The sequence below is a fragment of the Lampris incognitus genome, chromosome 5, assembly GCF_029633865.1.
Source record: "Lampris incognitus isolate fLamInc1 chromosome 5, fLamInc1.hap2, whole genome shotgun sequence".
Taxonomy (NCBI): domain Eukaryota; kingdom Metazoa; phylum Chordata; class Actinopteri; order Lampriformes; family Lampridae; genus Lampris; species Lampris incognitus.
Window position 1 is genome coordinate 25,193,700 of NC_079215.1, and position 27,853 is coordinate 25,221,552.

At 44.5% G+C, this 27,853-nt stretch overlaps 1 protein-coding gene across 1 annotated transcript in view; it reads right to left on the minus strand.

Annotated features, from left to right (window-relative positions):
* The window catches only part of si:dkeyp-9d4.3 (caskin-1), a 55,081-nt gene that overhangs the window by 4,453 nt on the left and 22,775 nt on the right, over positions 1-27,853 (minus strand). Inside the window, exons 8-15 of the mRNA XM_056280826.1 lie at positions 15,563-15,671; positions 10,714-10,808; positions 10,422-10,536; positions 9,536-9,799; positions 8,917-9,015; positions 6,714-6,898; positions 5,512-5,593; positions 1,768-1,835 (exon numbers count right to left, since the gene is read on the minus strand). Coding sequence (XP_056136801.1) covers positions 1,768-1,835; positions 5,512-5,593; positions 6,714-6,898; positions 8,917-9,015; positions 9,536-9,799; positions 10,422-10,536; positions 10,714-10,808; positions 15,563-15,671 — 1,017 coding nt within the window. The remainder of the gene's footprint in view (positions 1-1,767; positions 1,836-5,511; positions 5,594-6,713; positions 6,899-8,916; positions 9,016-9,535; positions 9,800-10,421; positions 10,537-10,713; positions 10,809-15,562; positions 15,672-27,853) is intronic.

Sequence of the window (27,853 nt, forward strand, 5' to 3'; positions counted from 1 at the left end):
AGAACACAGTACACTGCTGCCAGCTTCGAGAGCACAAAACACAATACACCACTGCCAGCTTCGAGAACACAAAATAATACATTACTGCCTGCTTTCAGAACACAAAAGACAATACATTACTGCCTGCTTCTAGAGCACAGTACACTACTGCTTGCTTCAAGAACAAAAAACCACAACATATTACTGCCTGCTTCTAGAACACAGGGCACTACTGCCAACTTCAAGAACAAAAACACAATACATCACTGTCTGCATCTAGAATACAGAACACAGTATACCACTGCCTGTCTCTAGAACACACAACACAGTATACTACTGCCTGTTTTTAGAACACAGTATACAACTGCCCGTTTCTAGAATGCCGAACACAGTATACCACTGCCTGCTTCAAGAACACAGAACACAGTATACTACTGACTGTGTCTATAACACAGTATACTACTGCCTGTTTCTAGAATACAGTACACAGTACATTGCTGCTTGCGTATAGAACACAGTAGACCACTGCCTGTTTCAAGAACACCGAACACAGTATACGACTGCCTGCCTCTAGAACACAGAATACTACTGCCTATTTCTAGAATAAAGTACACAGCGCACAACTGTTTGCTTCTAGAACACACTACACACAGCCCTACCATCTGCTTCTAGAACACAGCACACCACTGGTTGCTTCCAATCTAGAAAACAGAACACAGAACACTACTGCCCGCGTCTAAAACACAGTACACTAATGCCTGCCTCTAGAACAGTGGGGGGGGGGGGATCCTAGAACATGAAATAGAGACCTGTGCTAAAACATGGACTAGAAACTTTTCACAGAACATGAATGAGAAACCAGGTTTAGAACACAGAATACAAGTCTCTTTCTCGAAAACACATGCACTAAAGATATTGCTGTCTATAATTCAGGTGCACAAAACAAAGTCTCTAACAGACTGTTCCTTAGACACTCAAGACAGATCAATATAGGTTTGCAGGGAACAGATCACTGCTGTTTTATTTTCTCTCCCAAAATATTCCTATTGGTCTTAATGACATACTGAGGCTAATCATCAGGTATGATCCACAAACACTGGTTCAGTAATATTGGGGATTAAAACATTTCAACTAGTAATCAAGCAAAACTCAGTCTATCAAAACTTTCCATATTTAAGTTGTACATCTGTTTAATTGCTTTATAATATTAAAAACTGGATAGAATTGAATATCTATTATGAAAGGTTAAAACCACTATGACACCCTTCTGCTACTACACAAACTTCTGTTGTTTTCTTGCATCTAGAACATGTTCAATAAGAGTTGCGTTTCCTTGGGGAATGCAATTACTGTTTGCTCCTACAACAAAAAAAGAGAGTCCTAAAATACTGAGAATGAATTAACTGATAGACACAGCACATGTCACAACTATAAGGTTCTAGAGCAAAGTGGCAGGGTGTGGGTGTCTGGTGTCTCAATGTGGTGTGAGGGCAGGGGGTGGGTGGAGGGACAGAAGGCAAGATAGCAACAGGACACCACCATGTGTCCGTCCCCCTCCCTGAGTCCATATTGACACACATACAGAACGACTGCAGTGACATGCCCATCCTACAGAAGCAGCTGAGGATGTCATCTGTTCAGCAAAACACCATCGCAGTTGAACACCACCCCTCAAACATTCGCAGCCCCACCCCTGTTGACATCCCCTCTCTCCAAACACTTGGTGAAAAGTTATAGTAGCCAGATTTGGGACATTCAAGAATGTGCCAATCTACCATCCAAACTCACTTTCCCATCATCCTCCTCTGTTTTACGCTCAAACGACCGCTGCTCATGTACTGGACAGCTGGAAGAACCTGAGAGAGTCCGAGAGAGAGAGGGAGTGGCAGAGGGGGCATTAATAGGAAAATAACAGGAAGAGAACTATGTAACAAGAGCCATGTAGGATGACACAAAGGAAAATGAATTAGAAATTCTTGTATTTCACTTTTTGGGCCATTTCCCTTGTCATACACTGCATGGCCAAAAGTATGTGAACAGCCCTTATTAGTGGGTTTGGCTATTTCAGCCCATTGCCAACAGGTGCATAAAATCAAGCACACAGTCACGCAATCTCCACAGAAAAACATTGACAGTAGAATGGGTCACACTGAAGAGCTCTGTGACTTTCAACATGATGCTCTCATAGGATGCCACCTTTTCAACAAGTCAAATTTCTACCCTGCTAGATCTGCCCCATTCAACTGAAAGTGTTGCTATTATGAAATGGAAATTTCTTGGAGCAACAACAGCTCAGCAATGAAGCAGTAGGCCACACTAGACCACAGAATGGGACCGTCGAGTGCTGAAGCACGTGGCGCAGAAAAATTGTCTGTCATCAGTTCCAACACACTCTACGGCGCAAACTGCCTCCTGAAGCAATGTCAGTACAAGAACAGCTTGGCAAAAAGTTGGTGGATGCCCGAACATCACACCAATATGTGCTTGCTGAACATCTCAATCCAAAACCACATGCATTAATATGGAGTTGGTTCCCCCTTTGCTGCTATACCAGCCTCCGCTCCTCTGGGAAGGCTTTCCACTAGATTTTGGAACATAGTGGCAGGGATTCGCTACCATTTAGACATAAGAGCATTAGTGAGCATTAGGTCAGGCACTGATGTGGGGTGAGAAGGTCTGGCTTCCAGTCAGCGTTCCAATTCATTCCAAAAGTGTTGGATGGGTTTGCTGTCAGGGGTTTGCTCAGGCCAGTCAAGTTCTTCCACACCAAACTCGGCAAGCCATGTTTTTATGGGCCTCACTTTGTGCAAGGGAGCATTGTCTTGCTGAAACAGGAAACAGCCTTCCCCAAATTGTTGCCACAAAGTTGGAGGCACATAATTCTCTAGAATGTCATTGTAGGCTGTAGCATTATGATTTCCCCTAACCAGGCGTCCGGGTGGCATGGCGGTCTATTCCGTTGCCTACCAACATGGGGATCTCCGGTTCAAATCTCTGTGTTACCTCCGGCTTGGTCAGGCGTTCCTACAGATACAATTGGCCGCGTCTGCGGGTGGGAAGCCAGATGTGGGTATGTGTCCTGGTCGCTGCACTAGCGCCTCCTCTGGTCAGTCGGGGTGCCTGTTCGGGGGGGGGCTCTTTGGGGAATAGCATGATCTTGCCATGCACTATGTCCCCCCGGTGAAACTCCTTACTGTCAGGTGAAAAGACGTGGCTGGCGACTTCACATGCATGTGGTAGTCTGCACTCCCCCCCCTCCCCGCATCGGCAGAGAGGGTGGAGCAGAGATCAGGATGGCTCGGAAGAGTGGGGTATTTGGTTGGATGCAATTGGGGAGAAAAAGGGGGAAAAATTCCCTTAACTGGAACTAAGGGGCCAAGCCCAAACCATAAAAAATAGCCCCAGACCATTATTCTTTCTCCACCAAACTTTACAGTTGGCAATATGCATTGGTCCATCAGACTACCAGATAGTGACGTCTGATTCATCACTCCTGAGAATGGGTTTCTACTGCTCCAGAGTCCAATAATGGTGTGCCTTAAACCACTCCAACTGACACTTGGTTATCTTAGGCTTGCACACGGCTGCTCAGCCATGGAAACCCATTTCATGAAGCTCCAGACAAACAGTTCTTGTGCTGACATTGCTTGCAGAGGCAGTCTGGAACTAGGTAGTGAATGCTGCAACCAAGGACAGACGATTTATAAGCTCTATGCACTTCAATACACTGCGGTCCCATTCTGTGGTCTTGTGTGTCCTACCACCTCAGGGCTGAGCTGTTGTTGCTCCGAGATGTTTCCACTTCACAATAACACTTACGGTTGACTAACTAAAAAGTTGAAAAGGTGGCATCCTATGAAAGTGCCACATTGAAAGTCTCCTCCTCAGTATGATCCATTCTACCGCCAATGTAGAATGTGGGATCAGATAAGAACATAAAGAACAGCACATACTGTAAAAATAACTTAAAAAGAAAGAAATGACCTTTCAAGGAGTATTTCGAAAATAATGTTCTCATAAAAAAGTAGAAATACACATGAAAAAAAAGAGAAGACATTAATTTGTGAATCAGTCAATTTGTGTTTGTGCTTGCATGTGTGAACAGGTGTATTTGCTATTTTCACTGGACATGAAAAGTTAAACAAGCCTACACCCATGTGCTTACGATTATCAAGAAGAGCTCTTCTTCAGTTACCATCGAGGGATTATAGCTAGAGTGACAAAGATGTCTGACAGTCAGAACAACATTTCAAACTGAGCTGAAACTCCAGGAGAGAGTCTGACTTTTAATTGCATATCTAGTAATCCATGAAGGGAGAGAAGTGGTGTAGAAGAAAAAAACTCAATAACACTGCAAGCGTTCTTAAAGCTACAATCCTGAAGATCATGTTTTTTTGTTTAACTTATTGACCCCTACGGTGAGACTGATAATAGAGTGAAGAAGTGGGTGGAGTTGGGGGGGCCTTGCCTCCTGAAGAAAAGTCCCATTTATTTTTCCCCATAGGCAATTTCACGTGACTGTCTGTTCAAGAATTGTTGGTCATCAAACTCTCCTGGTTGAATTATCAGTATAAACAATTAGCAACTCAGTTGAAAAAAAAATTCTGGTTTCTTCAAAAAAAAAAAATTAAAAAAATCAAGGTATAAGACTGTGCACATAACAACTTTAGGAGATGTCAACTACAAGTCCCAATATGCATTGCGTCCGCGCTGGTGAAGCTTTGTAGCTCCCTAAAATCTCAGATGAAATAATTCAGCAGTATTTTTAATCAATTCAACAACAAGAACTATGGTGTATTGTTTTGTTCCTGACTGCCACCACCAGTCTAAACTGCATCGATTTCTACCACTTTCCTTCAATTCACTCTGTGAAGGAGCGCAGGGTACTCCACGGTAACCATTGTTGAGGCTCACGGGTAATGTAGTTTTTGACAAACCAAACAGACTAAATAAACATTTCTCAGAAAAGGGATCGAAACCTTTTTAATTGATGGTCATGAAATTACCCTGTAGCGTTGCCTAACACGGGACACTCCCGTGTGTCTGTGTTGGGTATCATTGCGGTAATCGTAAAAAGTTAAAATTTCCACCAAGTGGATTGAATGGGAAACACTCTTCTGGGAACTAGCGGCTCCACCCACTCCTCTATATTGCATTACCAATGTCCAAACACAAAAACTATGTCTGTGGTGATAGCAACCGTTGTAAAAGAACAAGCTTGGTCTACCACATCTGCTTGTTAGTCGCAACTTCACTTCTTCTTTATACCTGCTATTCATGTTATGAGTTCTATAATTTTCCCCCAAAATAGTTATTCCTCATAGAAACCACATAGTTAAGCACAAACAAAAATTGACATTTGGATATTTCATGAATAAGCCAATATCTTAAATGCTCCAACAATAAAAAAATGTTTTTTGGACAATTAAATCTTCAGAATTGTAGCTTCAGAATCAACTCAAGGTATTGTTATTATCACTATACAGGCTGGAGTTGCCTTGGTGTGGTGGGAGTTTAAGTTTGCCTGCTTACTTGCTGATTGCTCCACAGACTGAGACTGCTCCATGAGATGCTCCTTAGCCTTTACTGACTGAGCCAGCACAGTGGCCAGGAGCTAGAACATGCAAATGCACACACACACACACACACACACACACACACACACACACACACACACACACACACACACACACACACACACACACACACACACACACACACATAATGAAACATTTACTCAAGCATAAAAGACCTGAGAAATGCCTTGGGACTCAGTGGACTGTGGGCATGCACACTGCTAGTTAGACTCTAGCTTGCTTCTCACCCTTTTCTGCCTTTCCTGTCATTTGCCCACACTATCCCAGCAGAAATGCTGCTGAAAATATTTTTTTGCAAAATATCTGTCCTTCCATAACCATAAAATTTCTCTACCTCTGATATTGTTTTTTAAAATAGTTGCTGAGGACAGACTGATGATATCCAGTGTTTTTGTTTTTTTGTTTTTTGCTGTGCTGGAGGGTGTTTGAAAGCAGGCTTCAAGGGTGCTTATTATCACAGAATATGAAAGGGAGGTTCCCTAAACTAAGAGAGACAAACAAAGTCATGTATTCAAACAGCAGAGTTCAAAATATAATCACGGGAGACCCATGTAGCCATCACCCACACTGTCTAGACTAAAGTGACCAATTTGTAGTGGGTCAGGTGATCGTGAAGTTGCAAATATATCTTCTGTTTAAAATATTGCGCTGCGTTTATTCACCACGGTTTGAGTATGAAAGTCTGGGGTAACACTTTTCAGTTCCCACACCTTAGATAACCTTCTGTATGTTCTGTCCCCTCGTGTATGGCTTCATGTACTACCAACAAAACATGTACTACCACTACTGACAGTCAGTTTGCCTCATTGGAGTTGCTTGTGAACACCTCTAAAAGACCATGCATTGGTGGAGTAAAAGAAAGCATCGAAAATAAAAGAGGTGATGTCTATTGTTCTTCTTAACTACAAAAGAAACAAACGTCAAACCTGAAACTTCATTGTGACTACATGGTGTCAAATGCTAAACAAGCCTAATACATGATGTTCTGCAATGATTAACGGGCACTTCGATATAAATACACAAACACACACACACACACACACACACACACACACACACAAAACACATTAACATGCTTCCAACATTGACACATGCACACATACGCAGACAGCAAATGACATACGAAGAGCCGCTCACCTTGACCCCCTCTGCCTGTGCGTGGAGGCCCGGGGCATTAAGGCCGTGAGTGTTGAGGCCAGGTGTGGGAGCGGCGTGTGGACTGGGTGCAGGTGTGTTCAGAACATGTGTGTTACCAGAGCTCTGCATGCTGCTCGAGGAACGAACACTTGAAATGCTTCCCACACTCCCACTGCGCTCTCCACCTATACAAGCACACACACACACACACACACACACACACACACACACACACACACACACACACACACACACACACACACACACACACACACACATGGTTTAATCGCAGCATCAAGATGTACATATGGGCTACTACGTATCCAATTTCACAAAGATTAAAGGTAGGGATGTCCTGATCAAGTTATTTCCATCTCCCCCCCAATCCCACCTGAGTCATTTAGTATTGATTACACTCTACTTGGCATCACGGAGGCTGTGAAAAGGAAAGCCATCAAGTCTTCCATGGAGGCTGCAGAGAGGGCCTCCAGAAGGCTTTGGATCAGAAGGAGTGATCTATGGGCCAATGCTGCTGGGACACAAGCCAGGGCCTGATCAACCCTGGCTGGGTCACCTGAGCGAGGGTGTATGATGGTGAAAGATCCGAAGACCTCAGGAAACATCGCTGATGATGTGTCCCAGTGCATCCTAGGATGTATCTTCGAATCATTATCTGCTGACACTGATTCCCAATCCAATACTTATATTCCTTTAAAAAAAAAAATCCCCCTTTTCTTCCCAATTGTACTTTGGCAATTACCCGACTCCTCTGAGCCGTCTCGGTCGCTACTCCACCCCCTCTGCTGATCCGGGGAGGGCTGCAGACTACTACGTGCCTCCTCTGATACATGTGAAGTTGCCAGCCGCTTCTTTTCACCTGACAGTGAGGAGTTTCGCCAGGGGGGATGTAGTGTGTGGGAGGATCGCACTATTCCCCCCAGTCCCCCCCCCCCCAAACAAGTGCCCCGACTGACCAGAGGAGGCACTAGTGCAGCGACCAGCACACATACCCACATCCGGCTTCCCACCCGCAGACACGGCCAATTTTGTCTGTAGGGACGCCCGACCAAGCCGGAGGTAACACAGGGATTCGAACCGAAGATCCCCGTGTTGGTAGGCAACAGAATAGACCGCTACGCTACCCGGATGCCCCCAATACTTATATTCTAATATATCATACAGCCGCACAGCATGCACATTAAAGTTAGTAAACCAATCCGGTTTAGATAAAATATGCCTGACAATTTAATATCTCTGCATAAAGAGAAAAACAATATTTCTAAAATAGGATTTTTTTTTTTTTACAAAATAGCAAAGTAAACAAACTATTAAATACAATAGCATGAAAGTAGCTCGGTTACCACCACCTCAGCAAACACTGGTATTGCACACATCACAAGTGGCCATTGGGCTGCTCTCATGTTTCACTTTAAAGAAGATGAAGACATTTTAGCCGCATGTTGTCACCTTTTTAGAACAGGCCTCATTTGTTGCACATTGTGGATAGTGTCAGTTTGTGACACCAAGATGGAGCGTGATGGGGCATTTGGGGCATTTACGACACCTGTATGACAGCTGGTGTAGATGGAGTGCAAGGGGATATAAAAACAACAACGAATTTGATCAGGCTTAACATAGTCGATACCAGTCAACTAAAATAAGTCTTGATCGGCTCCGATACCGATCTCCCTAACCAGATCAGGATGTCCCGAGTTAAATAAACTTCTTGGGGGTATCTGGGTAGCGTAACGGTCTATTCCGTTGCCTACCAACATGGACATCGCCGGTTTGAATCCCCGTGTTACCGCCGGCTTGGTCATGCATACCTACAGACCCAATTGGCCATGTCTGCGGGCGGGAAGCCGGATGTGGGTGTGTCCTGGTTGCTGCACTAGCGCCTCCTCTGGCTGGTCGGGGCACAAGTTCAGGGGGGAGGGGGTTCTGGAGGGAATAGCGTGAGCCTCCCACGCGTTGCTTTCCCCTGGCGAAATTCCTCATTGTCAGGTGAAAAGAAGCAGCTGGCGACTCCACATGTATCGGAGGAGGCATGTGGTAGTCTGCGGCCCCCCCCCCCCCCCCGGATCGGCAGAGGGGGTGGAGCAGTGACCGGGATGGCTCGGAAGAGTGGGGTAATTGGCCGGATACAATTGGGGAGAAAAAAGGGTGTGTGTGTGTGTGTGGGGGGGTAAACTTCTTGGTTTACCTGCTAGAGGTTTGCGGAGCACCCAAACGTCCTCACTGGTCCCGCCCTGGTGGCTCAGGGTGGGAGAGCCCTGGGGACTCGGCTCGGATGCCCGCTGGCCTGTCAAACACACACACACACGGTAAAAATAATAACGGAGGCATTATAAACATTTATCACCCGTAGTACTTGTTCTAAATCATCAAAATTATGGATATAAACTAACTGCAGCTTTTTTGCTTTGTTTCATATGTATCTCCTAGGCAGGGCTGTGATAAAATGTGGCTGCTATATAAATAAAATGTACTCATCTTTTTTTATATCAATTCACATATACCAACAAGTAGGCCCACTCAGACACATTTACACACCCACATACTTTTAGATACACAAATACACAGTTTTACCTTAATTATCTCCTAATGACTGGGCCAGCTTTAAGCCCTGTACTATTCTGCTTTCAAATGTCTTATTCTCTTCTTTCAGCACTCTATTTTAACACGTGCTATATAGATAAAGATTATAATTATTATTATTATTCTTGTCATCATTATCATTGTTATTATTGTCATTGATGACATCAGTAACGATATTAACAACGCTATATAGCGCTACTTGAAATTGATACGTCAGTATGTACCTGTCTGACTCTGCTGCTCCTGAGAAGTGGAGAGAGGGGGGGGCGGAGGAGCGGAGAGATGGGGGGGGGAGAGAGGAAGAGGAACATACCCAAAGGAGGAGAAGAGAGGAAGAGACTGTGCACTGGGGTTGAGGGGAGGAGGAAGGGGCAGATGAGAGGGGAGGACTTGGGAGGGTGGGTATGACTGTCCGTTGACTGAGGCAATAGGACAGGGGTTGGGCCTGCGGAGCAGGAGGGTGTGGCACTGCTGGGAGGGTGTGTGGCCTGGATGCAAGCCAGAAGGAGGGAGGTGCAAAACAACAACAACACAACAACAACAACTCATCAGTTAACTTAAAAGAAAACAAATCTAACACTATTAGAAAATGTATAAAAGAACACTGACCAGGGCCAAAATATGACAAAAGAAAACATACATATATCCTCAGTGGAATATATCACCACAAATAAAATTATGACAACTGTGTAGTTTTAAAGCAGAGTAAAAGATGAACAAAAGCATCACAAGCTAGAGGAATGTGCAGACGGGTGGGTTAAGGAGGGAGAACAAAGTTAAAGAGAGGGAAAGACAACAGCTGATGGGCCGGTGGGAGATAGTGTTTGGTCAACAGAGACGATTGACAGGTTGGAAAAACAAACGGGCTGCCCAAAGTAGTGAATGAAGCTGCGACTAACTACAAGTAATGATCAACTATAGCTACAGAGGACAACTGCTAACTGCGCACCCAAACGTGTGCAAATGCACATGTACACATGCACACACACACACACACGCACACACACGCGCGCACGCAAGCACGCACACAAACGCACCCATGGACGCAAGCATGCACATACAAAGACACACTTGCACACAAACACACAGAGCGATGATGTGGGTGGTCACCTGCCCTCTTGATGACTTCCACCATGTTGGAGGGGAAGTAACCGACACGGTCATTCCCAGTCCGGTTGTCATGAATGCAGCCCTTCCATCGGCCATCAGAATGCTGTTCCAACACCTGTATACACAAACACGCACTACGTTCCCAAAACAAATTCATTTCTAAAGGACAAAAGCCACTACATAAACTGCCCCCGTCTTTTAAAATTGATTACAGGTAAAAATATCACTGTAATGTGAAAGTTTCGGAATGATGGCAGTGCTCGATTTCGGGCTTGGTTGCGCTTCCATGTACCGTGATAATGTCTCCAGCTTTGATGTTCAGACTGGTGAGGTCGTAGTTGTTGCAGTAATCCTTCAGTGCTCGCACCTGCATCGCAGCTGACGCATCTACAAGACAGGATTACAGTGTGTGCAGCAGGGGGGTGTAGATAAGAGCGGAGTGAGGAGAGCCAGGTGGAGAAGAAAAGCCCAGCAGAGGCCCCCCCCGGCAGTGGTAAAAAACAAACAAACAAACAAACAAATGAGAGTAGAAAGGTGCGCAGAGGACTATTAGTGAAAAGACAGGGAGCAGCAAAATCAGCCCTGACAGCCAGAATCGGGGTAAGAATTAAAAAAAAAATTGCCACGAATGTTTTAACATACACGTAATTTACAGTCATGATGGGACTATACCGCAGTGTTCTGCTTTAGATGTAAACACTGTCTATGCTATCTAAACAGATGGTGTGAGATGGCGTGAGAACAAACTACACATTTTGCTTTGTAATTGCTAATGAGCATTTTTCAATACCGGCGGGCTTACTTTTTCAAAACTCCCCCATCAAACTCTCTGAACCAATAGTTCAATTCATGCCCAAAATGAACCGTAGCTATCAAAACACTGCAAACATGACTCAAAAGCATCTCATTCTACCAGAAAACCAGCATTAGATTTCTCCCAACAAGAACACTTGTTCACTCATAACAGCGACACATGGGTTGATTACTGAATGGGCCTACTGGGCCCAGGCCCAGACCCAGGGGCCCAATGGCTCAGTGGTCCCCTAAACCAGAGCCTCTGCATGAAGACACCATTATTAACTTTGCATTTCTTGTTGCCTAGTCAAAAGGCTTAGTTATTCATGTCTATAACAAAGCCCCAAAAGTCCTACTGAAAAATTGAAGGAAACTTCAGGTAAATGTATGTCTTGGTTAATATGCTGTTGGTGTTAATTGGTGTTAACCCTTGAAGTGCTGTAAATCCTGTTGAGGTACAGGTAAATTTAGTTATTATGCTGTTAGATGCAAGTCAGTGTACCTGCCCTGCAGGGGGGGGTGTCTGCGCCCAGGGGCCCATTTTCTCATGATCCGCCTATGACAGCGATCTAGAAGACGCTTACCACAGTTAGCATTTTGGTAGATGCACGATTTTATATCAGCCTTTGAAGAAGTACAAAACAATTTCTTTGGTCTTTTTGTTATTGTTAGTATTGAGTCAATTCAATTTTCCCAACAGTAAAGAGAAACCCAAAACATGCCTATGGAAAAGACTTTACTGATTCAGTTTATATATGACTAGAATTTCTGATTAACGTGTTTTCACATTCTTCTAACTGTTTGGCTGTAGCTGGGTATAATATGTAATCAGTAGATGACACGTTTGTAGTTTTGATGTCAATACTTTTTTATAGGAATTTTATTAGAAAAGAATGCAGAACTTCGATCAAAAAGTGAGTTTGGGCTATTTGGGAAAATTGGTCTAATTCAAAGGTTGTGTTAGTTGTTTTCAGAAAATGGACCTCAGTTTGGAGAAATGTGTAAGTACTACAAGTAATAGGTACAGTTATGCTTGTTTTAGTCTTCCCCGGCCTACTTCCTCGATACTGAATGCTACCACACAGTTGTACTCTCACTGGGTCCATATTGACCCAGCAGGACATAGCGGGTACATCCATCCATCCATCCATTATCCAAGCCGCTTATCTAAATTTGGGTCGCGGAATGCTGGAGCCTATCCCAGCAGTCATTGGGCGGCAGGCGGCGAGACACCCTGGACAGACCACCAGGCCGTCAAAGGGCCAACACATTCACACCTAAGGACAATTTAGTATGGCCGATTCACCTGACCTACATGTCTTTCTGCAGGTACATCCACAGTAGAAATAAAGAATGACCATGAAATTGAAATATCCTTCAACACCTAGGCAGGTCTCCAAATGAGATGGGAATTAGCTGTGATTGGTCCACTTATATAACTATAACCACTCTCAAAACTGTTTTTAGGCTTTTGAATGTATTTCAACATACATAGTATTTGTGACAGCCAATTGCTATCACTGAATCTCACGTTAGCATTTTGAACATAAGTGCATCCGTTTTGAAATACAGTATATACGTACACACATGCAAAAGTGGACTGTAGAAATACATAGTTTTGCTGATCGATTGAGATTGAGTGAGAAATGAATTCAAAAACTTTGAAAACTGTGTTCATTGAATGCTTTTTGTGACCAAGTGTAGTGGGAGTGAAAGTACCCGCATGTTGATACATTGAAATCGTCAAAATGTTGTGTTGTTGTTCCCAAGGGAGCAATGTTAGTGACCTTTAACTGTATAGACGTTTTGTTGTATTCCTGGCATTATCTTGTGGTGTTGGTTGGCACTGGCTGTAATCACAAAATGCCACTGTGACACACACAAATGTATGGTCACATTTTGTGTTTAAAATTAGTGATGTGTTTTTGTTTGTGTGCACCGGATAACTGTGAAACTATTCTTCCTACGTCCGCCACAAGGGGGAGCTCTGAGTAAACAGTAGCGCTAGTTCGTAAAGTTGGGCCAGCCAAGCTTCCGTTCTTCAGAGAGAACAGCCTGATTGATGTGAACACTAACGTCTACTTTTATCTGTTTAAAACAGGTTAGTGGTGTATATTACGCTCATTCAGTGCACTAAATGTAGATTTAACATGTTTAACTGTATTAATCTCGAATTTGATGTCGTATTGAGTTGAAAAAATACGTGTTTACTGATGTAGCAAACATATCGATGGACGTTTCCCTCCGTCCAATATGGATGGAAGCTAGCCTGAAAGACAGTAGGCCAGCGAGGAAATGGCGTTCGCACCGTCTGTATTTCCTTTTCTTATTTTTATGGCTCCTTGAAACCTTTTATTTTCAGAAAACAGTGGAAAATAAGTTATGTTACATACACATGGAAAACGTAATGTCAGAAGTTTTTTGAATGTTTATTAGCTTACATGTCATCAGATTCAGTTCAATAACCTTTGTTTACACTTGATTGATTCACAATAGCCACGTTCAGAAGGGTGATTTGTGGGGGTACTATGTCTGAACTGAGAATGTGAATTTAAAGTTTTTGCCTGTGGTTACATACCTGCAATTCTTCTATTATTGTGTTTTGATTTTGTTTTAAATAAGTAGGCTGGTTCCATTATAATTATAAATGTTTGTTTAAATGTTTAATAAAGACAGAGAACAGCCTGATTGATGCAAACACTAACGTCTCCTGTCTCTCGACTTTTATCTGTTTAAAACAAAGGTTATATTCTGTCTCCACGGGTACCAGCCGGTATCTGTAACACCACTCGTGCTTTTTCTCGCGATCGGGCGAGCGAGAGGGGGAGAGCGCCAGTGTGCGAGGGGGTTAAGGAAGTGAGTTTGGAGAAATGCATTGGCTTCTTTGAAAAAGTAATGCCAGAAGTTTCAAGTAACGTTCATACCAATCTGTGGACTATTTCCTGGACTGTCAACTAGACATTCTGCGACGGGATGATGTTTGCGTGTTTCATGAGCAGCAGATGAATCCGACACGGGAGTTTTGTGTAACGCTAGCTAATTAAGTAGCACAGTAAACTATACAGTGCATTTATTGGCAGAGTGAACGGACAGTAGGCCACCATTAGCTAACAAAGCTAACCAATAGGAATCATAGAACATTTTTAACGAGGAAACGCCAAGGAAAACTAGATAGCACCCTGAGCTACCAGGCCGCTCAGAGTTCTCTTGGCCACGGTGGAGTAAAGGACGCAGGAGGCTCATCTCTTGTTGCTCAAGGGTTCCGTCAGCATGCACGGATATTGACACCCGGTTCCAATAGACGTTGACTGACGGACGCAATAAAAACACGTGCTTGACGAGTCCGACGCTTGATGAGTCATTTACTGCTGCAGCCTGACGAGTCATTTGCTGCTGCACAACACACAGACCAGAGACGAGGGGCTACACAAGCAATGGAAACAATCATTTGTGGTTTGGTCCACAAGCAGTGCTGCTGTGCCGACTAAGGAGAAGAGTTCTGAAAAAGTGAATTTGGAATTGAAAAATTATTGTTGGCAATTGTAAAAAAAAAAAAAAAAAAGAAAACAAAAAACAACCCTGTAATAACAGCAGGAGAATGGTTCTGAGTGCAAACAGCTATGTCAAAAGAATGATTTCATATTTACAGAGCATCATACATTCATTTGTGGAAGCATTTTAGACGCATCATTTCACATTTGTTTATCACATTGTCACTGTTCAGCATTTCAATTTACCCTCTCTGCATTTGCAAATTTTGTCCATTCCCTGGTGCAACAAATCTATATAAGCAATATCTTCATCTATACTCCTTGTTCATCATTCGTATTTATGTCCATTTACAGAGCCGCTGTAGCAGGAAATGGTCAAAATTCACAAAAGTGCAGAGTATGACTCTGAAATGTCAAACGGTGGAAATGTGTTGCACAAATGCAAAAACATCAGCTTCTATGTAGAATTTATCTACAAATAAATGTTACAAAAGATTGACGAATGTGATCAAATCAGTTTTTTTCTGCAAACCTTTGTTTTAAAAATGGGCTAATATCAATTTGTATTTGTTACCTTTCAAAGTACAGATTTAAGGAAAAGTGTGGACAGTTCTCTGCAGATTATGTTTACAAAAGTTATAAAAAATTCTCCATAGCACCTGCTCCTTATGGATTTCCTAATCTACTTATGTTCTCATGCACTTGAATTTGGATATATGTGCCTTTTCCTGTGTGTGTGTGTGTGTGTGTGTGTGTGTGTGTGTGTGTGTGTGTGTGTGTGTGTGTGTGTGTGTGTGTGTGTGTTTTGCGTGTGACAGCGAGAGTGCATGCATGTGTGCATGCAAAACCCCTCACCTCTCAGCAGCTGTTTGATCTCCCGGCTGGCCTGTGTGGTGGTGAACTGGTTGACGATGTCCAAAGCTGTCTGACAAAGCGTGTTCCTCACCCCCGCACTGATACCACTCTGGATGGAAAGAGAAGAGGACAGTGCTGGTGATGTACACAATAACGCCCACGTATGGGAGGCCGATTAGGGTGAAAACATTTAAATACATGGATATTCACTGTAGGCGCGTTTCCATTGCAGTTTTGTGCAAAATAGAAGCGATTTTTTTCAAAAGAGGTCGACAAAACACAAGTGTGTTTTTAAAAAAGTAAATATATCAATTCTCTTTTGCTTGGAAGGGCTGTGACAATGTATTCTGCCAGATAAAACTTGCCTGTAGGTGTGGGGACGTTAGCATAAAAATCATTCAGAATATCATTAATCTGCCTTATTGAGGCAGTGGGAAGGTGTGAGGGTGATGCCTTTTTGGGCACACCTGCTGAAACAGCACAATTTGTCTTCTTTTTTTTTTTTTACTGTGGATTTGTTTCTAGTTGATCACATTCATTCTTGGACATGGCTGCGTCTTAAGAGAGCTAGATCTGATTTACCAAATTTTATGATGTGATATCCTTCTGTTCAGGGTTAGACAACCAAAAAAGGAAAAGGGCTACGGTATTTTCCGGACTATAAATCGCTGGGGTTTTTTTTGGGGAGTTTTCTTTTCTTTTTTTTTTTTTTTTTACTCGTCTGGCTGGTCTTGAGACTTATATTCCAAAGCGATTTATACAATGTAATTTTATAATTGTAATGTAATTTTGTAAAAATTGTCCCTAGGTGTGAAAGTGTCGGCCCTGTGATGGACTGGTGGCCTGTCCAGGGTGTCTCCCCGCCTGTCGCCCAATGACTGCTGGGATAGGCTCCAGCATCCCGCGACCCGAATTCGGATAAGCGGCTTGGATAATGGACGGACAAAACACAATTGTGAATGATCTGTGTTTCCATTGAGTGATGTTAGGCGATTAAAGCTGGGTTTTCTCCTCTCGTGATATGGCGACAGCTCTCCAAGACCTAATAAGTGTTGGCAAGGTGATTTCTGTTGCATGCACCGCAATAGCCGTGGTAGTGTTTAATCGAAGGTGACAAGGGCATGTGATGCACGCAGTGACAGAAAGGCAAACCCCTTATACCTGGCAATGGCCAAGTATCGGATTTAAGGGTGGTTGGTCATCGTCTGCAATGATTTTACAGAGGTCCTGTGGATCCAAAACTTCAGAACGGCCCGCTTAACATTTGATTAGTTATGCAGCAATAGGACCCCTCTTGGTGCCTGCCGTATCATGCCTGAGGGAGCCAGTTCCAACCAAGATGCTCATAGCTATCAAACTGTCTACCTTGACTTAAATGTAAAAAATGCGTTTCCATTTCAGTTTTGCAAATGTTGCTTTGTCGAATCATCTGAAAAACCACCTCCTGCAAGCATATAAACTTTTTTATTTTTTTGCAATATTTGAGATTTTTTTTCAGAGATTCACGTGTTTCCATTAGTTCGCAATTTCTAATTGCGCATTAAGCAGGTTAATGGAAACCCAGCTTACAGTGTGCACACATGCACTGAAAATATACACATAAGAACTGAAAACATACACATACACTGAACATTTTCACACCCCAACACCTTCGGCGGGATATAGGCTGCTTGTTTCAGTGTGTGTGTGTGTGTGTGTGTGTGTGTAAAATAATTTCAGTGCACCTGGAAGTTGTTTCAGTGTAACAGGAAAGCACACTAATGGCGTGCGGTGGACCACCAAGTTCATTGGAGAAAAAAAAGTCTTCGTGGACCGTAGCAGTCAGTCAGAGGAGGCTATCAGTATTTTGAGGAGGCTTCTTTGTTCAACAGACCTCATTAACTGTCTTGTGACTGGCTGCCTGCCATTGCTAGTCCATGAAGATTTTTTTTTCTTTATCCAATGAACTTGGTGATCCACTGCGCGCCATCAGTATGCCTTCCTGTTACACTGAAACAACTTTCGGGCGAACTGAAATCATTTTACAGACACACACACACACACACAAGTAGCCTATCACGCTGTGTGTAAAGGTGGTGGGGTGTGAAAATTTTCAGTGTGTATGTGCATGTTTGGACTGTGGGAGGAAACCAGAGCCCCTGGAGGAAACCCACGCAGACACGGGGAGAACATGCAAACTCCACACAAAGGATGACCCGGGACGACCCCCTAGGTTGGACTACCCCGGGGCTCGAACCCAGGACTTTTCTTGCTGTGAGGTGACCGCGCTAACCATTGCGCCCCCAGGGTGTCTCCCCGCCTGCTGCCCAATGACTGGTGGGATAGGCTCCAGCATCCCTGCGACCCTGAGAGCAGGATAAGCGGTTCGAATAATGGATGGTTGGATGGATGTGCACATTTTCAATGCGTATATGTATGCTTTATACAAATGGACAGACTGACATAGTGTGGGAAATAATTTGTTTTAAGCATTCACAATCAATAGGTTTATTTGTATAAAATGTATGATTATTTTTATTAACCAAGAATCAAATGCTGGACTGGTAATTATTGCAGGCAATCAATTATTTTTATTAAGATATGGAAGAACTGTGGAAATAATGGAGTAAAACATGGTCAATACCACTAGATGGCAGTCTCTATAAAAGGCCACATTAGGCCACATTGCCTAAAAAGATTGAGACACCACTAGAGTCTGGAAACCAAAACAATGTCTCGATAAAAAAATAACGGTCTATAGTGGGATGTGATCTGGAGTCAAAGGTGTGGTCTAAGGTTAAGCTCCACAGTAGGTGGGGTTAAGCTACACTGCTTTGGACAGGTTGCTTCAGTTGTTCCATGGACCAGCTCAGTATATTGTTGTACCCTTTTGAGAATCATTAACAATAAACCTCACAAAACCTACTCACATCAGACTTGTAAGTATTGGACATTGATTGATTGACTCTTGGACTTCAATTGATTGACTTTGAATAACAGTGTGTTGAGAAGAAATTCTCCCCATTGAAATGGCGAGCCAGCCAGGAGAGGTTGGACATCTGGACAGCGAGGGCTGTAGCTCAAAACAGCAGGGCCCAGCAAAAAAGAGAAAGCAGAGCCAATTTACAAAATGTGCATTACTGGTTGTTTCTGAGAAGCAGTGTGTGACTGCCCAGATTAAAGCATTCTTGGCCTCTCCTCTAAAAGAACCTAAAATTGCTAAAAATTGGCTAAAGTTGTTAAAGAGTCAGATGTGATAGTGTGAGCATGAGGGGAAGAGATAGGCAAGGCCAGAGCAAGTTCATGTGAACGGGGGGGAAGAGATAGATGACTGAGCATGTGATGAAGGTGATGATAGTTGGGTGGTTCTCTGTGCTGTTTGCTGGAGGACCGATACATTTGGCCTTGAAATATTACTGGCAGTAACATCAGAGAGGATAGATTGGCTGTGTTATGTTGTGTTGTCTTGTGTTTTCTTGTGTGTGTGGAAAACTGTAGATATATGCTTTTAGCCAGTGTAACCCCCTGTGGACACTGCTCTCTCTGAGTCGGGGAAGTGAGGTTCCCTGACTGGGATCGAGTGGGCAGACAAATTACTAAGAAAATACCCCTATGGGCACCGTTCTCTCTTTGTTGGGGTGGCCCTGATTGGGATTCGAGCGAACTGCTCTCTCTGTGTTGGAAGGCATAATTCCCTAACCAGGATTGAACGGGTAGGTGGTATAGACCAGAGAATATAGCTCTTTTAGATACCGCTCTTTTTGTGTGACAGAAAGAGGCCTGAATGGGAAGGTAGTTGTTTAATAAGCAGAATAATGTTGGACTTGATGTGTGTGTATGTGAGTCAGCCCAAATTCACGTGTGGGAAACTAAAATTTAAGAGCGACTGGGCAAGAGCTGAGCATACAGTAATGATACATTTGGCCTTGGAGCAGTGCAGGCAGAGATAGGAAGAATAGAGGGAGAACAGGGTTGTGTTGTCCTAAGTCTGTGTGGAAAAGTGACTTTTGTGTTCTGTTTGTGAATAAATGTTTGTTTGTAAAGAAGAATAAACTGCAGAAATACTGCTCTATTTGTGTCAAGGAAGTGAATCAAGTAGGTACTAGGAGTACTAATGACACTGGCCAGAAATCTGAGGAGTACTGAGAACAGAGTGCATGTAGAGTGAATGTGCTAGCAATTGTATGAATGGAAAGTGAGTCTTATGTGTTGAACCAGCTGACTAATTGGATATTTGAAACACTAAATTGGGATAAGGAAAAAGTGTCAGCCTACATTTGGAGTCATAAAACAAAAATAGTAGCACATGAGAGGGAAGATTGTGGGATAGGGGTTATTTCTGTCACAAGAGTGAAGAATGAATTTAGGCTAATTTGGGGGGCGATATTGGAAAAATCAAGAGGGAGGAACAAAATACAAACAATAGTGTAGAGATTGGGGTGATCTGTGCCGATCAATAGAGTGGAATGGATGAACACCAGACAAAAATCTTCATACCTCAGCTTTATTTTTATTGAGGACAGACATTGTTGTGATAGAGGTCATGGTTCCAGCACCAAAAAGCAGATTATTACAAAAACTGGTGACGACGGTTCACATGAGCGTCTACCCAATACCACAATAAAACCAGAACTTCCCCCTCAACGGAAGTAATACGTCACAAAATGAACGCCTAGGCAGTGATCATTACATACCCCCCCTTAAAACAAGGGCCGTCCTTGGGCTTCACTAGACAGGAGGGACTCAAATGCCTAGACTAAATTTAGTGTTTTGATGAAAATAAAACACTTCCACAGCACAAAGCTCAAAACCAGTATCCCCATATTCAACACTCTGCAGGTATACATACAGCTAAAGGTTTTTTCCTCTTTAAAGGCTTATAACAAAAATTTCAAAGAAAACAGCACAGTAAAAATGCTGAAATTGCTCACACTTTAAACTTAGTCGGCTGAGCACCAGACAAAAAAAACAAACAAAAAACAAAACAAAAAAAACTCGTGGTTAGATGAAACCCCTTGTGTGAAAACAGGTCCTTAATTAGAACAAAACAAAAGACAGTGAACCCCAGTAAAAACACAAAAGAAAACGCCCTCAACTCACAAATCAAACTTCTGAGCAATGAGTATTAGGAGGAGTGAGCGTGAGTCAGTGAAGTCAACAGTGTACGTTCCTCCAGATACGTCTCCACTGGTGAGGCACCAAGGCTCCCTGACTGTTCCGGCATTGCCGGGGGCTCCTCACTTTCCCCAACCGGAGGGCCAATGTCTTCCCCATTGCCAAAGAGGAAGTTAAACCTGTATTCCCCCTCCTCATCATTTCTCCAGCCGTCCGACTCACCACGGTCAGTCTCTGCTGCTGTTGGAGAAGAATTTTATGGGGATTGTGCATCACCTCCCCAAGTGAAGAAGGGTAGGAAGTTGGACACTTGATGAACTCCAGTGTTGGAATTGTCTGAGACCCTAGACAACTTGTAATTCAAGTCTGACATCACTTGATCAACCCTGTAGGGACCCTTGTACAAGGGGGCCAATTTGGCAGTAAAGCCGGCAGATGCGTCAGAGTGTGGATGAGTTCTCAGCTGAACCAAGTCTCCAATCTCGAATGTCACCTGTCTCCTTTTCTTGTCACAGTGACACTGCTGTGTTTCATGACTGGCTGTCAAAGACTGGCGCACATGATCATACGCATCCCGCAGAGCAACAGACAGATCAGACTTGTAGACTTCCATAGTCTCTGGAACAGGTTCCAGCTCAGGTTGCATCTACAGGTTTAGTGGCATTTTGAGATCCCTGCCGTACAGGAGGAAGGCAGGTGAATTACCCATGCTCTGATGAGGAGCCGTTCTCAGTGCAAATGAGATAAGTGAAAGTTGACGGTCCCACTCCCTGTATTTAGATCCAACATAAGCTCTGATTGTGGTCTTTATCATCCGATTCACTCTCTCAGTTTGGTTGGATTGCAGGTGGTAGGCTGTAGTCAGCCTGTGGACAGTCCCCAGTGCCGCAACGACTGATTCGAAAATGTCGTTGACGAACTGGACACCCCTATCCGACACCAGGTGTTTTGGTGCGCCATGTCTGGTGAAGACCTCAGAAAGGACCTTATCGACAGCCACATGAGCAGACGCTTCCCGCACTGGGCAGATCTCAACCCACTTAGTGAAATAGTCTACGAAGACTAGAATGTATTCATTGCCCCTTGAAGACCTTGGCAGGGGCCCCACAAAGTCGAACTCCCAAGGGAAAGAAGCCATCACTGGTTGTAGGAATCCTCCAGGCTTACAGTTTGATGGCTTGCTGAACTGACATGTCGTAGAAGTCAGCACGTATCTCTTAACATCACCTCTCATGCCAGGCCAGTACACCCGTTTTTGGAGGCGGCCCTGGGTCTTTGTGATCCCAAGATGACCTGCCGTAGGGTGGTCATGAAATTATTCCAGCAGGGTGCCACGGAGTGAGGTGGGCACATATAGATGGAAATCATTATAGGGATGTAGACGACATGAGGATCACTTGTCTCTGAAGTAGACAAGGCCATCCTGAAGACAGAATTCAGACGAATCAACACAGGCGCAACTCTCCAGGATACCATGTAGTGAACTGATGGTAGTGTCAGTGGTCTGTAGGGTATGCAACTGCTTCTTGTCAGTCAGCACCAACAGGGGTTGGCTCCTGAGGTTCAGGAATCCTACTGTGGCATAGCTGGGGAGTAAGTCAACCACCTCATGGGGTGAGACTGGGTTGCGGGGACAGTGCATCGAGGAGAGAGTTTGCTGCTCCGGGTTTGTGGATAACTTCGAAATCAAGGTCTTGAAGTCGAAGGTACCACCGGGCTGGCCAACCTGATGGGGTCGGCCATGACGTCAGCCATCGCAGACTGTTGTCTGTCACTACTGTCACATGGGTCCCCTCAATGTAGGGCCGGAAACTTTCATCAGTCTGGATAAAAGCTGCACCCAAACCAACATCGCATGCATCTGTGTGAACGGCAAACGGTTTCTCAAAGTTTGGGAGAACCCAAGACTGGCGCCGTACACAACTTTCACTTGAGGTCATCTAGGGCCAGCTGGCAGTCACTAGACCACTTGAATGGGGTCCCTTCCCTTGTCAGTGCAATGAGGGGTTCCGCAACCTTCGCATAGCACTGGATGAATCTATGGTAGCAGCCAGTCATGCCAAGGAATTGTTTGACTGTATGGGGCCTTGGGAAGTCTTTGATGGCACTGACCTTGTTCTCATCCGGGCTTAGGCCTTCCTGAGTGACAACGTAGCCCAGGTACCAGAGGGAGGGTTTCCAGAAGTTACACTTTGAAAACTTCAAAGACAACCCAGCATCTGCCAGGTGAGTGAAGACTTTGTTGAGGTCCTCCAGGTGTTGTGAGAAGGTAGGTGAAGCAATGACTATATCATCCAGGTAGACCACACAACATTTGTAGGTCAGACCAGCTAGGACTGCGTTCATCAGTCTCTGAAATGTCACAGGGGTGTTCGATAGACCGAATGGCATCACCTTAAATTGATATAAGCCCATGTGACAGACGAAGGTGGTTTTGGGGCAAGACTCAGGGGCGATGGCCACTTGCCAGTATCCTCGTGCGTGGTCCAGAGTTGAGATGTACTTCCCCTGAGCTAGAAAGTCCCGCGACTCATCCACTCTAGGGAGAGGATATGAGTCTTTGACAGTGGCCTTGTTCACTCTTCTGTAGTCCACGAAAAAGTGTGGTTCGGTGTTTTCGTGACTCCTGTCTACGATGACAACAGGAGATGCCCACGGCCCATTAGCAGGCTCGATAACACCATCAGCCAGCATCTTGGAGACTTGCTCTCCAATTATTCTCCTTTTCTTCGGGGAAGTGCGGTAGGATGGTAGGCACACTGGCTTAGCTGGGCCTGTATCCACAGTGTGTTCAGCCAGAGAGGTGTGGCCCAGTCTACTGTCAAACAGTGAGAGAACTCTTCAAGACATTGCGAGAGCTCTGTTTTCCCCTTCTCAGATAGGGCAGCGTCCACCACTTTGTCACAAATGCCCACCATTAGTTCACCATGGCTCAGGAATGCAATATAACCATCTAAGTCTCTCAGCTCCTCATCAGTTAGCTTTGGAGCTGACATACTGTTTTCACCTAGCCATACTCTCCCCATGGCTGGGTGCATATGTACGTCGGCTGGTATCATGAAATCAGTCCCCAAAAGGATGGGGCAGGACAGATCAGGGATAACTGCCAGTCAGACAGCTAGCTCTACAGGGTTAAAGTCCCAAGGTCTCACCCGGTCTTCTGATATTCCACATTCCACCAGGATTGAGAGGTGCACTGCTGAAATATTGGCTCCCAAATTCATTATGGCTACCAGAGGGATGTCTTCAACCAGAACCTGTGTTTTGATAGGCTGACTCAGGCTTGCAGGTTTGTGCTGCACAAGTTTGACTGTGGGGCTACTATCAGAAAGGTCTCTGCCGCTGTTAATGTTAGACCCATTTATATTGTTGTGATTGTATTTTTTGTATCTGCGTGGCCGGGCCCCTGGGTCCAATTGAGTTTTTGTCCCATCATCACTCACATCGAGGGCAGGGGTCCTCTCAGGCTCACGAACAGTGAAGGCCATTTGATTTGGCTCTATCCTTAACCCACACTGCTCTTGTCTGCAATTCATGCAGTTATGAGTGGTCACTCCTAGGGTCACGCATTTAAAACAGTACAGTCTTTGATGTGATGAGACTCAGGGACTGGGTTTGGGCCTTACTGAAGACATTGGGCCTAAAGCCGAGTGCAATTCATGAGCTTTTGAGTAGCAGGTCAGAAATTGACTCTAGAGTGGACCCATAGAGGGCAAGTCTGTATTGGTCTGACACATGCTGGCGTAAAATCTCAATCTGTTTAGACACAGGTGGTAGCTGTTTCAAACGTTTGAACTACCCCACCAGGTGTGTCACAAAAGTTGGAAAGGGTTCGTCAGGCCTCTGAAAGCTATCTAGAATACCTCCCCATATCATTTCCTGGTTATCCGAAGGAAGGAAGGCCTTGCGAAAAAGGTCAGAGAACTGAGTCCAGGACGACAGGTGTGGTCGCATAGCTGTGAACCACTTCTTTGGTTCCTTTACCAAAAATCTTGGCATCTCCACAAATAGCTGGGCGTCAGACAGGCCACAAGCTTCCTTATACAGGGCCACCGCTTGAAGCCAATCTTCTGATGGCATGCCGGTATCGCCATCAAATCTATCTGGGAGCAGCTGAGACTGGTGCACAGATGAGTTCAAGGTCATCTCATTGGCATCATGTCGGGGATTGAAAATTGTGGTGCAGGGGTAGAGGGCTGCTAGTGTGAAACAGATACTTTGGGGGGGGGGGGTTAGCCTGTCTTTCTAAGTGTTAAAGTAAACGCCTGCCAGGGTGGCACCTTGCACACTTTATCATGTTTCTCGGACCATTTGCGAGCAGTGTGTGCGGTGTTGGGGGCGCGTTGTCCTGCCGGGGGGGGGGGCGCTGCCATGAAGGGGTGTGCCTGGTCTGCAATTATGTTTAGGTAGGTGGCACCAGCTTGTCTTCCCACGGTGCATCCTTTTGATGTCGCTTTCCCGGGTTGACGGCGCGGATGTGCACGGCTACCAACGTGGTGTGGGGGAAGATGGGACCGATCGGACCGGGCTGCCTTCTTCCACTGCTCTGGGGTCCCTGTTCGGGCACCATTTGTAGAGATTGGGGTGATCACTGCGGAGTCAATAGAGTGGAACAGATGAACACCAGACAAAAACCTTCATACCGCAGCTGTAGTTTTATTGAGGACAGACATTGTTGTGATACAGGTCATGGTTCCAGCACCGCAAAGCGGATTATTACAAAAATTGGCAATGACGGTTCACACGAGCATCTACCCAATACCACAATAAAACCGGAACTTCCCCCTCGACGGAAGTAATACGTCACAAAATGAACGCCTAGGCAGCGATCATTACCAGTGCAGTTATGGTAGTGTGTGTAGCAGCAATTCGGTGGATAATCAAATATAGATGGGAGATATAGAAACTCAAGGGATTAGAACACACTTTTGGTTAGAACGCACATTCAAAAATTCAAAAGGGGAAGAGGATTGGCCAGACGAATTCTTAATTAGGTTGAAACTGTGGCAGAACATCCGTTGGGTTAATTTAAACGGATTCAAACTGAATTCCGACATACAGTGGGAAAATTTTGCGACAATTGTGGACAGTAGGAACATTGTGGAAAATATTAGAATGCCTTTGCCAGAACCCAGAGGAGGAGGCAACTCTCCCATTGAATTTCTTTTTTGGTGTCCCTGAGGGATACACAATAGATGGTCCAAACAGACAGTTGGTGAACCCCAGGCTGGTAATCAGCATAGTCCCTAAGACAGTTAAGAGGGAAACAGGAAAGTGGGGAGACATCACTAGGAGGAAAAGACCTGACCGCTCACAGGACTTCACGCTAGATTTTCACAATAGTAAGTAGTAAGTAATAAGTAATAGTAATAAGATTGGAGTCACAGCAGAAAAGATAATAGTGTTGGTCAGGACATGGGAATCAGACGAAGAGCCAGAAATCCCCAGGTCACTAGCAAGTAGCGCAAGACAGGGCTACATGGGAGCAAATAAGAGTAAAATCCAAAAGGCAGCGAGGGGCACAGTAAAAATCACCCCAAAGGAGGTGGTGATAAAACACCATCCAGAAGGTGAGAAACAAATTGAGCAATACATGACAAAGTGGAACAAGAGAACTAAAGGGGCATCACAATGGCCAAGAGAGGGCACTTTTGATCTTGCCTGCTGTGAGGAGGTAGAAGCTAGTATCAAATGCCACAAAAGCCAAGATACTGGAGACAAGCAGGACGGAAAAAGGGCAAAGGAAAGAGAAGTGTTAGGTTGGTTAAGAAGGAGGGAGAACGGTACAGGCAGACAAGCAGAAAAATAAGAAGTGCATTGAATGAGAATCAGGAAAAGCAGGAGAAGAAGAAAATGAAACCATTGCCAAAGCGAGAACCAGAGTGGTTGGGACCCATGCCAGACCCTCCGTCATATTCAAAAGTTAGAGCACCACAAAATACAAGCAAGTACCCAGTTGTGAGCCAAGACTCAAGCAAACAAGACAAAGGTGAAGGAAGGGACAGACTGAACTTGAATCAGTGAGAGGAACAGTCAAGATGACTGACAGCAGCAGATTTGGAATCAGGGGTAAGAGAAAGAGAACAGACAAAGCAGGAATGGCCAAAAGACATACCGGACATGCGAAAAGATGCAACGTATGTACCAGGAAATGCACTATACTATGTGCCAAGTGACTCTTCATGTGGGGAGAGAGATGGAGTATAAAGAGTTTGTGAAAGCAGTGGAGAAAATGGAAACAGAATATCATGACAAAATGTTAGAGGATTTACAGGAAAGAACTAACCAAGACAGGTTCTCAACCAGACAGAATTTCTGACCCCAAGGCAAGAAGATATAGTGCTATAGTGCTATGTAGCTAGTGAAAGTGAGGGAGAAGGTGCATCGGACACAGATCAGGAAATAAGAGGTAGGGTGCATATAGGGAGTAGGACAAAGGCCCGCGGAAGGAGAAGAGATGAGAAGTGCAAGAGCATGGTAGATTGAAGAAGAGATGAGAAGTGCAAGAGCATGGTAGATTTATCGCAGTAATGGGAAGACAAAGATGGGCTAGGAGAAAGACAGCATTGGCACAGATCGAAGGCTAGCCTGTTACAAGATGTCATACCAAGACGAGGGCTGACGGAATATTGGTTTGAAAAGGAGGGAATAAGACGGGAGCTAGAAGTGGCAGAAGAGAGAATAAGGCAGGAGTGAGAAGTAGCAACAAAGAAGCTGGAAACAATGATAAAGGTACTGGGTGAAAGAGAAGTGGGAGTGCTGCATGATGAGGTGGGCATGTTGCTGAGAGATGGTAAGAATGTGCTCAACACATCAACCCATGTTGCCCCTGATTGCCAAAGCAGGGTGAGTCCAGTATGTCCAATGGTCATTCATGGACATGGTTGGGCTTGCAGCAAGATTGCCAGACCTCACAGAAGGGGCAGGAAAATGGATCACTGCCTTGGAAGAGAATACAGGGGGAGTGAGACTGGCATTAGGGGACATCAAAGCTCTGTTGATGCATGTGGCAGGAAAGTCCTCAACTGAAACGATGTTCACGGCAGCACAGTTACCAGAAGTGATACAGGGGTATGCCCACGATGGGGTGGGGTTCAACAATCACAGAAACAGAATGCGGGCAGTACTTCGACAACAGTATCCAGAATAAAATGAATCCTTCAAAACTGAAAGGAGAAGTGCTGAAAGAAGATGAGT